This window comes from Sinocyclocheilus rhinocerous, unplaced genomic scaffold, assembly GCF_001515625.1.
Source record: "Sinocyclocheilus rhinocerous isolate Xijiao unplaced genomic scaffold, SAMN03320098_v1.1 scaffold554, whole genome shotgun sequence".
NCBI classification, from domain to species: domain Eukaryota; kingdom Metazoa; phylum Chordata; class Actinopteri; order Cypriniformes; family Cyprinidae; genus Sinocyclocheilus; species Sinocyclocheilus rhinocerous.
The window spans coordinates 726,388-742,761 of record NW_015627893.1 but is presented as its reverse complement, the minus strand read 5'-3'; the positions used below and the strand labels follow the sequence as shown (position 1 = coordinate 742,761).

Genomic DNA, 16,374 nt, shown 5'->3' with positions numbered 1-16,374 from the left:
TGTGTCATGTTCTGATTGGTTGTCTTAGTCATGTGTCTTGTTTCCCATTGGTTTGTTCATGTCATGTGACCCTCCTTGTCTGTTATAAGTAGCCATCTTGTTGCCATTGTCTCTGGTCGTGTATTGAAGTTGTAACCCGCTGTCGGTGAGTCTAGTTTGTTTATGCCACGTCAAGTCTGCTCATGCCTAGTCAAGTCTGTTCATGCCTAGTCAAGTCTGTTCATGCCTCGTCAAGTCAAGTCTGTGTCTCTAGTCTGTGTATCTTGTTTGGATTATGTTTGGAGTTTGGATCACCTGTAAATAAACTGCACTTGGGTTCTCACTACACTCGCCTTCAGTGGACTGATTCGTTACAATTATAAACACGGGCTTCATAGAAAGTGTTACCAACAACAGTAATATTGTGAATATGTTTACCATTTAAAATAAGGATTTTACTTTTTAAATACACTTTAAATATAATTTATTCCTGTGGAGAAAAGCTGTATTTTCAGCATCATTACTCCAGTCTTAAGTGTCACATGATCCTTCAGAAATCATTCTAATATGCTGATTTATTATCAATGTTGGAAACAGTTGTGTGTCACGCTACGCTGTTCAGAAAGAACACGAGAGGCACGAAGGAACTTTTAACAGTCTTTAATCAAAGAAACACTGGGAATAATCCACAACAGGCGCTTGAGCAACACACATCGACAACAAGTAGAACCGACAAATACTAACTGAACAGACTGGGGCTTATAAGGACTGGATAACGAGGGGCAGGCAAGTGCTGGGAATCAATTAATAATCAAACTAAACAAGGACAGGAACAAGACCAAATAAGGCAAAACAGGAACTCAAACACATGATAAAATAGGTCCAATCCTGACATTTCGCCCCCTCCCGGAAGGTGCGTCCTCGCACCGTAGGCAACAACAGAGGGAGGCATAGGTAGGAGTTTGAGAGGAGGCTCAGAAGGAGGGCGGACACACGGGAGGGGGCCGGCAGACAGAGACCAGGGTGGCGACGAAGGAGGGAGGAGCCAGGAGGGGCCCAGAGCAGGAGGAGCACAGCAGGCCTCAGGCCACAGCCATGATGACGGCCCACGGTGGAGCCGACGGAGGGAGGAGCCATGGAGGAGGAATGGCCGCCGACTCAAGGGGGCCTACCAATGGCGGCGGAGCAGGTGGAGGAGGAGCCCGAGGCGGAGATGGAGAGCCAATGAGCCAGGGGGATGCCGAGGATCCGGTGGGCCAGGGTGGAGCCGAGGGCCAAGGCGGAGGCGGAGATCCGGGCCTCGGAGGCTGGAGGCAGAGGTGAGGGATTCTCCAGCCACGGCAACGCTGGAGGATGGCAGACCCGCGGAGCTCACAACGTATTGATGGTGGGCTGAGGGCGAGCAGAGGGACTGCTTGACGACAGCGGTGGAGGAGGCAGGAGCGGGCGGGTGGGCAGGCATTCGTGAGCCTCCGGGCTCTCAGGGCTCTCAGGGCTGCCCTCAGGGATCAGAGCCCACTCCTGGCTGGACTGGGAAACGGGAGCCCCCTCAGGGCTGGATGGGACCAGCGGGGACGGAGGAGAGAGGAGAGGGGGCAAATCGCTTCCAGCTCAGTTTCCCAGTCAATAAGGTCCCCTTCTAAGTCCAGCAGGCCCAGATGTATTATTACCTCACCCTCAGCCGCGGTGCAGTGGGTGGAGCTCCACTCCGCGTTCTCACCATCCACGGCTTTCTCCCTCGCGATGGGCATTGTAGCCGGCTCACGCACCTGGTCTGACGGCTTGGGCTCTACTTCCGGGGCGATCCCCCGCTCAGTCGCACAAACTGAACAGACTGGGGCTTATAAGGACTGGATAACGAGGGGCAGGCAAGTGCTGGGAATCAATTAATAATCAAACTAAACAAGGACAGGAACAAGACCAAATAAGGCAAAACAGGAACTGAAACACATGATAAAATAGGTCCAATCCTGACATTTCGCCCCCTCCCGGAAGGTGCGTCCTCGCACCGTAGGCAACAACAGAGGGAGGCATAGGTAGGAGTTTGAGAGGAGGCTCAGAAGGAGGGCGGACACACGGGAGGGGGCCGGCAGACAGAGACCAGGGTGGCGACGAAGGAGGGAGGAGCCAGGAGGGGCCCAGAGCAGGAGGAGCACAGCAGGCCTCAGGCCACAGCCATGATGACGGCCCACGGTGGAGCCGACGGAGGGAGGAGCCATGGAGGAGGAATGGCCGCCGACTCAAGGGGGCCTACCAATGGCGGCGGAGCAGGTGGAGGAGGAGCCCGAGGCGGAGATGGAGAGCCAATGAGCCAGGGGGATGCCGAGGATCCGGTGGGCCAGGGTGGAGCCGAGGGCCAAGGCGGAGGCGGAGATCCGGGCCTCGGAGGCTGGAGGCAGAGGTGAGGGATTCTCCAGCCATGGCAACGCTGGAGGATGGCAGACCCGCGGAGCTCACAACGTATTGATGGTGGGCTGAGGGCGAGCAGAGGGACTGCTTGACGACAGCGGTGGAGGAGGCAGGAGCGGGCGGGTGGGCAGGCATTCGTGAGCCTCCGGGCTCTCAGGGCTCTCAGGGCTGCCCTCAGGGATCAGAGCCCACTCCTGGCTGGACTGGGAAACGGGAGCCCCCTCAGGGCTGGATGGGACCAGCGGGGACGGAGGAGAGAGGAGAGGGGGCAAATCGCTTCCAGCTCAGTTTCCCAGTCAATAAGGTCCCCTTCTAAGTCCAGCAGGCCCAGATGTATTATTACCTCACCCTCAGCCGCGGTGCAGTGGGTGGAGCTCCACTCCGCGTTCTCACCATCCACGGCTTTCTCCCTCGCGATGGGCATTGTAGCCGGCTCACGCACCTGGTCTGACGGCTTGGGCTCTACTTCCGGGACTCGCCAGAATCCACTCCACAAACGCGGCGAAATCCGCTCGAAGACCATCTTCTGACGACGGCGCTCTGCACGCGGTGTTTAAACTTGCGTCGTAGAACGCACAGAGCGCATTGTCCGGGTAGCTGGTGGTGTTAGCTAGCAGCTGGAACAGTCTTGTATGGTCCTCGAGTGATCTCTCCCCCTGCTCCAGCAGGAGGAGGAGATATTCCGGGCGAAGGAGGGCATCCATGAGGGTACACAACGGAAAAAAAGACACTGGGGGAAACAAAACGGAGGGTAGATACATGGAGGTTACTGTTTCGGTCGGTTCTTCTGTCACGCTACGCTGTTCAGGAAGAACACGGGAGGCACGAAGGAACAACTAAACAAGGACAGGAACAAGACCAAATAAGGCAAAACAGGAACTGAAACACATGATAAAACAGGTCCAATCCTGACATTGTGTTGCTTATTTATTTATTTATTTATTTTTAATTTTTTTACTCATCAAAGAATTCTGAAAAAAGTATCAGAGTCCAAAAAAATATTAATCAGCTGTTTTCAACATTGATAACATATCAGAATGTTAGAATGATTTCTGAAGGATCATGTGACACTGAAGACTGGAGTAATGATGCTGAAAATTCAGCTTTGATCAAGCCTTCATGAGCATAAGAAACTTCTTTTAAAAACATTAAAAATCTTTCTATTCCCAAACTTCTTTTTTTACTTCTGGTCAGGTGGTGGGTCTATAAGGTGGCCAAAAATTGCATTACACAACTGAGCATTTAATTTTACACCATTTACATAACAGCCACTGTAAGAGGCTAACGATTTTAACTACCTGTAATACTGTAATATTTACTCAGTTTCATGGCGTATATATATATTACAATAAATTAGTCATTATACAAAAAAAAAAAGTGTCGTGTGAATAATACACAATTTCTCATTTATAGTTACAACAGAAATGACCCCTGTGACTTGCCTTCTTTATTAGGTGGCATTAAAGAGTTTCAGCAAACACTGAAAATGTAGGGAATGCAAATAACTACATGCAGAAGATCTATAATCTTTGCCTGCAAGTAACTAAAAGCAGACTTCGGCATTCAGCATTTGTTTGTCAGGTGGGCACACACTTGGAAGAAAAAGGATAAGCTCTGTAGTCAAGCAAAATGAGTCCAGGTGTCCAAATGTTCTCAATGTATACATAACCCAGTTCAACCATATCTGCACGAGTTGATTCAATCAATGTGAAATTATGCCCACAGGAAGAACAAGATAGATGTGACGCATAAAGTGTGTGTTTGTGTTAGACGTGTCGAAGTTGCAAGCATTGCTTAAGTTTCTGTCAGTGACTGCAAAAAACAAATGTTCAACAACAAAAGCCATTTACAAGTATTTCATGCATTTGCATTTGTTCACGTGGAACAAAGAATTTGCGATGCTGCTCGAATTACAGTATCGTGACTTGTGAAAGGACAAATTAACACAATGTCAGGCATGTAAAGTGATCTAAGAGCCTCCTGTGATGTGTTAAACAGCACCTGTGATCTGTGTGTTGCATATGAAAGACGAATATTAGCTGTGCAGGCTGATTTCCCAAACCACAAAGACCACACAGCATGAGGAAAACGTGTGTTCATCTGTCAGAGGAATGGTGTAAAGAGGCATTTGAGGCTGTTGGAGACATCCTTCAGCTGCTGTGTCTTCTGTGTGTGCCGGGTTCATCTCAAGAAATTAAAATGGAGTGACGAATATATATTAATGTGAGAGGGCTCAGTACATAAACCTGAGGTACACCACTTGAAGATTGAGGTGCACAACTAGTTTCAACTGTCTAATGCATATGGCAAAGAAAGCTGGACAGCACTAGTAAATATAGCAAGCTCCAATCAGATTGCCCGACTGCAATCCAGTTTCTGGGAGTCTGAAAGTGGAAGATTTTTATTAGTCTAATCATTGGACTTTATGAGGTTTGTGGTTTCGAATTGTGGAATCACTTAGTAGCTAGTAAATATTCATATAAACATTTCATATAACATAATGGTGGTGGGAAATTGTATGTGTCAGTCACATTATCTCTTCCTTTCTAAGTGGGAGGTTATTGGCCAGAATAAACTGCAAAATGGACCAGACTTGGACCAACTAGCTACATGTGACTAGTGTAAAAAACAGCCACATTACTACCAAGCCACACAAATTGTTTTAGATCTTTATGTAGCTCAGGATTTGGCTGTGGATTTTCATAATCTAAATATAAATGGCCAGCATTGTTTAAAATGACCCCCAGTCACCCTTGAGTAATGCACAGGCATGTCAAACGCTTTTAATGGCACTTAAAGCTTACAGTTGTGAGATGGAGTTGTGCCAGAATTTCCCCCTTGTTCTCCATATAAATATCTCCCTCCATTTTTTCATTGTTCTCTTTATCTCATCCACTCTCTCACTCACACTAATGGAAGCAATCTTTCATCGGTCACCGGGTTCAGTCATTGGTCATGTCTTAAAGAGTTGCTCTGGAAGGGATGGGGCTACTGACAGTATAAATATGGAGATACGATGCATAGAGGCCTTTTAGGATCCATTAACTGAAGAAAGAGGAGCTGCTACACGCTATCGAACAATGGGATACATTTAGTACTCAGATACTGTTTCTGTCCTCCAGAATAGCCAGAGTTCAGAGAAGTAATATAAATGGACCTTCACTCCTGCTAATTTGACCTGCTCTCATGCACAGCTTTCAAAGTCGCATGCAGAAATAGATGTCAAATGGATCAGTTATTTTCCACCTAATCACTATGGAATGCATCTGTGGCAAGGCCTCAATTACCATGGATAAATAAACACAGGAAATGTGTTTAAAGTACACTTTAAGCCAAAAATTCCAAAGCAGCACACCATTGTCTATGGCACTTATAAGGATCCTACTGCATAGCTCTTTATAACTGCACATTTGTTTAAATTGTCGTTTTGATATAGGGCTGCTTTCCGGGATGGATAGTGATATCCTGGTCTGAGATAACACCATTCTGCTGCCAATAAGGATCTTCACATATATTAATTTATATCATAGTAGATGCTTGTATCAAATTAACTTTCGAATATTTGCAGCCCAATGTGCTGGCATTGGATCATAATAGAAACAGATTATTTAAATGAACGCACTCTTTCAACATCACCAGCAAAGCACTTATTTGAATGGGATGCTGGTAAGTGAATCACACCAGTCTCATGCTAAGAAGACGTGTCATTTTTAAAAGTTTTACATAAACTTCAAAAGCATTGCGAGAGTTGCATATTGTAAACATTTACTTGTGGGTATGTCTGCTTGCATGTTAATCTTCTATTATAATTATATAACTATAAACATTTCTCATTCTTTTAAGCAGTTTGTATGTGTTATGTGTACACATACACAATGAATCAGAATTATGGTTTGTGTCAACAGATGTGCCACAGATGCTGTCCATAGGCATTATGAAGCAGAATCACATACTTTCATGAACATCACAGTCTGTTCACTGACCACCTAATGTAACTGGGCACAAAACTGACAAGAGCTTTCTCAAGCTGAAAAGATCCAATCTGATTTCAGTTACTACTAACAGGTGTTACAGATGATTTTTAGACACTGGGTTGCTGCCTGCATAGAGCTTTCCAAACAGTCCTATGAGGCTTTATTTCAGTTTGAATGTTGTCTTATAAACTTACTTTGAATTGAATTGGAATCATAGTCCCTGACTTTTTGGGCAGTGCATTTAATACAGATTTACTGTACTTAATGTGCGTTCCTGTGGAGGTAACAAACCTCAGTACTCAAGGGGGCGATATAGTTACCGACAAATGTCTGTGCTGTTAAAGCAGATGTTTATTGGCTAAAATAGCTAGCCAGCTATAAACATGTCAAAAGGTATATTCTTTATATATTCTATATTCTACAGAGAAATGCAGGTGTCTAATTTATTAATTTATGGCGCATAAATACAGTTTAGGAACATATTTTAGGTCTAAATGTATGATTATTATTATGATTGAGCAATTGCATGTTAGTACAACAAGAGTTTAGATTTAGTTGGTCAGATAGCTTCTTTCTCACATACTACTTCTGTCAGCTTATAGGGTCAGCCAGTGATGTAAAACAGTTATGTAAAATGATTACATGTTGCTGTGCCAAATTAAAAATCTCAAATTATCCTTAATTGTATATCAACATCGTGCATCTGCTGTTTGCAGAAACTGATCCTTCAGTTGCACTGAATTATATAAAGAGAAAAATGTGAAGCATATGAGAAACATTTAGAACTAAAATTACATCAAGATCGTGCTGGCAAAGATGTTAGTTAGCTAGACATAATGACTTTGTGTAAATCTTGGACGCTTTATTCTCATATGTTCTAACTTAAATGATGAGCTGTTGTGAGGCGCTAATCAGGTTTGGTCATACAGACAAACAACTACACGTGACATTTTCATGGACATGTTTGTTTGTGGGATGCTCATTCATGTTTTCCATGTCTAATATACAGTAATTAAGGATACACATCATAGTTTATGACGGAAATACACCATGTTGAAAAAATGTATACTGTAACTCTCATACAGGAATTCATGTACATACATATACTGCATTTATACACAAATCACAAACATAATAACATTCACTATCTGCCCAGAGAAAATTTCTACAACACACTCTCAGAAAAACGGTACTAAGGTGGTGCCCTTTCAAACGGTATTAATATGAACACGCTGGGTACTAATATTGTACTTTTTAAGAACTAATATGTGCCCAAATGTCCCCACAAGCACAGTAACACCAGTAAACTTTGACCTTGTGGGACATTGTTTAGGTCCCCATCAGGAAAACAGCTCATAATTCATACAGAATGACATTTTTGAGAATATAAAAATGCAGTGTGTTTTGTGTGAGGGGTAGGTTTAGGATTAGGGTAAGGGGATAAAAAATACAATTTGTACAGTAGAAAACCCATTACACCTATACAATGTCCCCTTAATTATAGGGATACCAGTGTGTGTGTGTGTGTGTGTGTGCGTGCGTGCGTGCGTGCGTGCGTGCGTGCGTGCGTGCGTGCGTGCGTGCGTGCGTGCGTGCGTGCGTGCGTGCGTGCGTGCGTGCGTGCGTGCGTGCGTGCGTGCGTGCGTGCGTGCGTGCGTGCGTGTGTGTGTGTGTGTTCAATAATGAGTCAACATGCAATTCATAATGCAACTCACATGTACCTGTCATTGGTAGTTCACATTAGCACAAAATCTTTTCAAACATTCCCTTGTGAAAAATAAGTGTGCATAATTGTATTGAATGTGCACTTATAGTGCACTTAAAATAATAACAAGTAATAACAATAAACTATGCATAATAACCCTAAACCAAACCCTAATCCTAACCCTAGCCATATAGTAAGTACATGTTGTTAATTAATATTACTCAGTACTTAAATGTATAACTACACTGTAACATGGACACCTTAAAATAGTGTAACCAAAAAATCATGTAATATTAATTACCTCAAAGGCCACTTAAGTGAACTTAAAAAGAGAACTTCTTCTCTGTTTTAACACACTGTTTTAACACACTTAAGTATGCTTTTAAAAAATTAAAGTTTTGCTTCAAAATACATTTTAAATCAAAATGTTTTAATCTGTCATCCTTAAAGAAGAATTCTAATTTCTTGACGAACATACTACATTATTGCATTTACAGTTAACGCAGTATATTTAAAATGTACTAAATTGTAACTTCATCATTACTAATGTGTAATTACAAATATGTTTATATACACGACATACACATTTCAATAGAAATGGCAAAGTGTTTTGAAATACTATATTTTAGTTGACCACAAATGCATGTCAATACATTTAGCAGCACACTTTAATCATATTTCAAAGACAACAGAAGAATTATGAAATTACATATAAAGTCATATAGGTAATCATAAGTCTTGCTTAAGTGGATTTTAAAAATCTACAAACACTTTAAAAATATCAAAACATATTTTAAAAACGTATAATATAATAACCCTAACCCTAATATAATATAATATAATATAATATAATATAATATAATATAATATAATATAATATAATATAATATAATATAATATAATATAATATAATATAAATTTAAACTATAATACATTTGGGTAACACTTTATTTTAAGGTTTCCTTGTTACACGTTACATGTAATTACTATTATAATTACAATAAATTACGCATAATTACATGCAAGTAACCCTAAACCAAACCCTAATCCTAATCCTAACCATTTAGTAAGTACATGTAATTAATTAATATTACTCAGTACTTAAATGTAGAATTACACTGTAATAAGGACACCTTAAAATAAAGTGTAACCTACATTTTCATTCAGTTGTAAATAACATTTAATTAAGTATTCAAAGACATTACATTCATTTTCCACTTAAGTGTATTCTTTTAAAGTGTATTACTTTTGTCATAAGTACTCTTTTTAAAAGTATGCCAAAGTGTACTTCTTTTTCACAAGGGTTGTCCAAGCAGAGAACATTTCCCTTTGTTTGTCCAATATTGGATGCATGAAATATCTTCACTGGGCTCATCGTAATGCATTCTGGGATTGTCTTCTCCTTGAAGGACAGATGCTGCCTTAGATTGTGGTCAAAAGAAGTTATCTTAGAAGGCAGTATATTCACGCTGTCTACCGTTTGGAGCAGCCTTCGCATCGGGAGCATGCCAAAGATGCCTTAAAATGCTGTCTATGTGGGCAGCTCACTAGAAACAGATTTAGAAGAGAGAGATGCAGGCTGCTGTGATTTACCCGACCCACCAACATAAACATGTCCAGAACCGGTGTGTGTCGCAGCAGAAACTGCTCAGAACATGGGTCACTGAGGACAGATGAGGCAGATACAACATCACTGCCAACAACTGCAAACTGCATTTGATAGCACTGGTATTTCAGGATTCCTGGATGCCAGTAGGTCTTTGATGTGGATTTTCTCAACATGCCAACTACTTATCTTTGAGCCGGATTCAAATTGCTCCAGGATGACTTTTGGAACAAAACTTCTGTGTTGATTTCAGGCCTTATGCCGACTTTGTGATTTTTGGACATTTATACTGACTTCAGACAAACAGAATACTGTATACATTAAGTGTAATATTTCTTTAGAGTCCATTCCAAATAACTGTAATGGTGGCAAAACAGATTCACAATGGCAATGGTACATCATCAAAGTTAAGAGTCCTAATTGTAATGTGTAAATACAAAAATTTACAAATTACTTTCTTTTTTTTTTTTGCCCATATTTTGCCGTTTTTAGGTGGCCTCAACTACTATGTAATTAACCATTTAAAGCAATTTACTTATTATGTCCATACATACTGGTGCACTGTAAGCACATTTCAAGAACTTTTGTATGCATTTAATTAATTTTTGTACTTGCACTGTTAAATTTGCCCCAAACGTAACCCAAACCCTTACCTCAAAAACTAACTCTAACCCTTATAAGCTTAACCCTAACCCTACTCTTACTCCTAAACATAACCATACCTCAAACTCATTGCCATTATATGAAGGAATTTGTAGTGACACAGTAAATCTATAGTCTTGTAGGTATTTTAAGGGATAGTTCACCCAAATATGCATGCATATTACTAGCATGTTGGCTGTTCAATAGTACTTATAAAGCACATATTAATGCATGACCATATTCTAGATCCTTAGTCCTATCCAATGCCTAAACATAACTACTACAACAACTACTTACTGTGAACAAGCAGCAAATTAGAAGTTTATTGAGAGAAAAGTCTTAATAGTGTTAATAGTGTTAATAGTGAATGTGTGTTCCCTAATCTAATGTGTTACCAATTGTGTAATGTGTTCTTTACTCTTCACCTGAAGAATAATGTCACATACATCTTAGATGTCAGCAACATTTATTTTTTTTATTTTTTGTAAACTCTATTTAATGTTACTACCTAGTAGTTGTGACCACATTTTTATTAAAATTTATGTGAGCATAAAGGGAAATGTTGATCTGTTTATCTGAAAGTGTTTAAATGTTTAGTTTTATTAATTAAAGAAAAAAGTTTGTATCCTCTTTTAATCACTTTTTTTTAGTTAATTAATTAATAATCCTGAGTTGAATTAATTTATGTAAGTACAAACATTACATGTAGTCTCTCAATGAATCTGAACTCCAAAAAACTGCATGTGTAATGATAAATAAATCAGAAAATGTTGTTTAAAACCATTGCAGATGAAGCATGTGAAACTGCAGGACACTGCTGTCAATTTTTCATCTTTCATTCCTTGTGCAGTGCACACATAAATGCTTGATAAATCAGGCTTCTGTGCCGTAAGTACACACATACAAATACAGCTTTACTGGTGACTTACTTATGGTGACCCGTTGGTTTTCCAGGGTTGTATTGCGGGACGATCCCAGACTTGTGTAGATTATATCTGTATGGGCTTCCATAGAGAGTTCCTTTGGCATCCGCCGAAGTCAGTAGCAACGTGACTAAGAGAAGACCCCCGCACTCGAATATCCCCCTCATCTTTAAGTAGCAGAGCAAAGGTTGACAAAAACACTTGCAGAAAGAACCATAAAGTGGAAGAGCACAGAGAAAGTGTATAGAAAGCAAAAGCTGTGGAGAGAGGGGGGAAGCAAAGCCAGCTGGGCTTTAGAGTCCGGAGGTTGTGAAGTGTTGCTTGTTTTCCTTGCTGAGTCCCACAAGGTTTCTCTGGAGCACTGACTTCAGTTGTTGGCGGGCAAGCAGCGCTGCAATCGAAACATCTGCTGTTCTGGCACCATCCTGCCCACTTTACCACTCACACAAGAGAGAGAGACAGGCAGAGGAGAAAGCGAAGAGGACAGGGCAGCGGTAGCAGAATACTGAAGCTCAGATCCCTCTATCAACAGTCCAGCGCGAGTCGACCCTGCAGCTGCAGCTCTGAGGGGGACGCTTGCATTTGCATATCCCTCCCCAAACCCTGGCCTCAAATGAGACCCAGCAGGGATGAACCCGTTCACTTTATGTTTCTCCCAAAACAGAAACCCCTGGAACCCCTCAAAGACGAGAGCGCATTTAGAAAGATTAACCAACGCAATTGTCTCCCTGCTCGTTCGTTTGGACGCAGTTTTAATAGGTGGCTCATATGTAAAAAGCATGCTGGGATTATGAATATTTCCTTTGGGTTCCTCTGTGCCAAAATCTCCACCCCCCTTCATTGACCTCAGCCCATAACCTTCTCACTTGCCTGCAGCTATAAATCTACAAACATTTCTTTTGCAGGCATTATCTCAGCATAACTTCTGCACTCGTAAAAACCAAATACATGTTGTTGCATTAAACAGAATTTTCAAAACATTTTCCATTGATTTTCATGCCTAATCTTTATTCATTATTCTGCATGTCACCACGTCTGATATGCACATATGTTAACACACTTGTTTAGGGACTAATTCTCACTATTAATTAGTTGCTTATTAGCATGCATATTACTAGCATATTGGCTGTTTATTATGAAGCACATATTAATACCTTATTCTGCATGATCATATTGTATATCCCTTAATCCAACCCAATACCTAAACTTAACAACTACCATACTAACTATTAATAAGCAGCAAATTAGGAGTTTATTAAGGCAAAGTTGTAGATAATAGTTAGTTAATAGCAGTGGTGGAAAGAGTACTGAAAAAATATACTCAAGTAAAAGTACCATTACCTTCCAAAAAATGTAGTGTGAGTAGAGTAAAAGTACTTGTCCAAAAAACTACTTGCGGTTAAAGTTTTCTATGCACAATTTGATTTGACGAAAGTCACGAGACTGTTACTATCTATCCAATCATGTTGATGGATAAAAATACAATTAAAATAAGCATGTAACGACCACAAACGGAGGAAAATAGCGGAGTAAAAGTACCGATACATCACTTAAAATGTACTCAAGTAAAAGTAAAAGTACACAATTTTTAAACTACTCAAAAAAGTACAATTACTGATAAAAACTACTTAATTACTGTAACGTGAGTATTTGTAATTCGTTACTTCACACCCCTGGTTAATAGTGAGAATTGGTCCCCAAACTAAAGTGTGACTGTGCATATTAAGTTTATTCTACATGTTGTATTATGCTTTTGATATATAGGATGTGCCTGTTATGGCCACTGTGAGTGCATTTATTACCAATCATACATTTATTGAGCATTACAAATATCCATAATACAGGAAAGAAAACTCTACTTGTCACTCCATTTCAGGGAATCTTTATGTGATCATATTGCTTTCGTAAATCTTTGATGTGTCGCACGTTTTCCACACATTTAACGATATGAATTGGCATTTGCAATGCTTTTAATTTTCATAATATGACATATTAAGTGAAAAAGAGGAATAGGTGGGAAATAATGTAGGGGTGGACACAATTTTATTCACTGTAAAAAGTGGGCTATGATATCATTGGTAAGCCTTTTTCTGGCCACCTGAGTTATTTGATTTTATATGATGTTTTTGATGGAATTTTTTTATTATGCCTTTATTATTCAGATAGGACAGTTGAGAGATGACAGGAAAGCATTGGGTAGAGAAAGGGGAGCGGGAACGGCATAAGACCTCGAGACGGGAATCGAACTCGGGTCGCCGTGAGCACAGTTATGCTGTATAAGTCGGCTCACTAACCACGAGGCTATTGGCGCCGACTTGAAGGAAAATTTCATCTGTTAACTTGATTAAGTTAATAATTTTGATTGTGTAAACAATTTCTACACAAACCTGCGGTGAAAACCTCCAGTAACTCATGCACAGTAAAGCCTTCTACACACTGCAAAATTTTCGGCTGTGCCAGACGAAAGATTAATATCGTGAAACAATCGTGGCCATTTCTGTGATCGTGGCTCCTAAACGGTGGTCCTATGTCGTATAGTGAGAGAGGTTCAAAGACAGTGTCAGAAATTCAGCAGGACCATCGCACAGTGTGTTTGCTGCTACGAGCCACATTTACTGACCTGCCAATAAAAATGCAACATGAAATGGCATGTTGATAACTGCGACATAGTGCTAAAACTTAAAGGGTTAGCTCACCCAAAAATGAAAATTAGCCCATGTTTTACTCACCCTCAAAGCATCCTAAGTGTATATGACTTTCTTCTTTCAAACGAATCCAATCGAAGTTATATTAAAAATTATCCTTGCTCTTCCAAGTGTTAGAATGGGAGTAGGCGGGTGTTTTTGTTCATCACCAAAAGTAGTCAAATAAAGAGCATCCATCCATATTAAACGTGCCTCACACAGCTCCGGGGGGTGAATAAAGGCGCTGCGTTTTTATAAGAAAAATATCCATATTTCAAATGTTATAAACACTTTTCTCTCACTTCCACTAACTGTCGTAGGCGGATGACGTATAGGATGTAGGTGTAGCGCATCCTCCGTTTGTGTTTATAAAAAAGTGTTATGTTTAACGTTTAAATATGGATATTTTTCTTACAAAAACGCATTGATTGCTATTGAAAAGACCAATCTAAACAGCCCGAGCTTGTGTGATAAACAGCAATAATGTATAACTAAATGTGACCCTGGAGCACAAAAGCAGTCTTAAGTCGCTGGGGTATATTTGTAGCAATAGCCAACAATACATTGTATGGGTCAAAATTATTGATTTTTCTTTTATGCCAAAAATCATTCGGATATTAAATAAAGATCATGTTCCATGAAGATATTTCATAAATTTCCTACTGTAAATATATCAAAACTTAATTTTTGATAAATATTTGAGTAATATGCATTGCTAAGAACTTCATTTGGACAACTTTAAAGGAGATTTTCTCAATATTTTGATTTTTTTTTTTGCACCCTCAGATTCCAGATTTTCAAATAATTGTATCTCAGCCAAATATTGTCCTATCCTAACAAACCATACATCAATGGAAAGCTTATTTATTGAGCTTTCAGGTGATGTATAAATCTCAATTTCGAAAAATTTACCCTAATGACTGGTTTTGTGGTCCAAGGTCACAAATAAATTCATGAGGACAAGATCTGGACCTGATCTCTGACCAATCAGTGACCAGTCAAATCCAGTTTTAGGTCATGGTGGGGCATGACAGACAATTCAAGACAGTATGTTACAGGATCAGTAGTATTTCTTCATCCAATAACAGTTCCTCGAAGTTTACTGAGCCCACGAGGAAAAGCACTTCTCTCGTAGGTGTCAGGAGATCACATTTACAATGTCATGTTTGCTTTTCATTCACACATAATTATCTAAAGCAAAGAGCGCCAAGCAGTCTTATTTGCAGAAAGCTTCTTGCAAGAATGCACCAATGCAAAGAGACCAAATGCACTCAGTTTTACTCACACGTACTGATGACAAACTTCACGTGCAATTAAGTGTCAGAAATCACTGCATTTAGTTCACACTTAAGTATTCTTTTAAAGTATGTCTGTATTAAGTACTATTTTTACAAGTATGTGAAAGTGTACTTCTTTTTCACATGGGTAGACCAAGCATTAAAAAGTAACGAAGATGGCCTCTCTAAGTCTCTCTTTTTTTAAGTTTTGAGGAATAGTTTACTCAAAAATTAAACTTTGGTGGTTACACTCTTACCTCTTTACATTCTAAACTCGTTTGCTGTTTTTTTTTTTTTACATTGAACACAAATGGAAAGCACATAATTATCTAAAGCAAAGAGCGCCAAGCAGTCTTATTTGCAGAAAGCTTCTTGCAAGAATGCACCAATGCAAAGAGACCAAATGCACTCAGTTTTACTCACACGTACTGATGACAAACTTCACGTGCAATTAAGTGTCAGAAATCACTGCATTTAGTTCACACTTAAGTATTCTTTTAAAGTATGTCTGTATTAAGTACTATTTTTACAAGTATGTGAAAGTGTACTTCTTTTTCACATGGGTAGACCAAGCATTAAAAAGTAACGAAGATGGCCTCTCTAAGTCTCTCTTTTTTTAAGTTTTGAGGAATAGTTTACTCAAAAATTAAACGTTGGTGGTTACACTCTTACCTCTTTACATTCTAAACTCGTTTGCTGTTTTTTCTTTTTTACATTGAACACAAATGGAAAGGTTTTGAATAAGCTTCATGCAGCTCTTTTCTATACAATGGCAGTTCATAGTGACATCTGTCAAGTTACAAAAATTACGATAATAAAATTGGTCAAAATTGGTTGTGTGCCACATACCAAATCTCCTGCAGTCCTGCTGTGTGATAAAGAGATTTCAGCTCTCTCTTCACTGATAATCTTCCCCTCCAGTGAAGCTCACAGCTAGAATAACTTTAATAAAATAAGTGCATAAGTTGAATTGACTGTTTAATGATATCTGTGGGCTTAACAGACAGGGTCATTATGAACTGTTTAAAACATACATGCTACATTTCTAAATTGATACAACTGATCATTTTAAACTAAAATCCATTCTTCTTCCTGAATCACTCTGTGATACACAATGAAGATGAATAGCAAACTTATAATCTTTAAACTTAAATAATTTAATTTAGTAATTTTAT

General features: G+C 39.8%; 1 protein-coding gene across 1 annotated transcript in view; it reads right to left on the bottom strand.

Annotated features, from left to right (window-relative positions):
- The window catches only part of emilin3b (elastin microfibril interfacer 3b), an 18,995-nt gene extending 7,226 nt beyond the window's left edge, over positions 1-11,769 (bottom strand). The window contains exon 1 of the mRNA XM_016548364.1: positions 11,245-11,769. Within this exon, the coding sequence (XP_016403850.1) occupies positions 11,245-11,405 (161 nt within the window). The 5' untranslated portion in view covers positions 11,406-11,769. The remainder of the gene's footprint in view (positions 1-11,244) is intronic.
- Between the last annotated feature and the right edge of the window lie 4,605 nt (positions 11,770-16,374).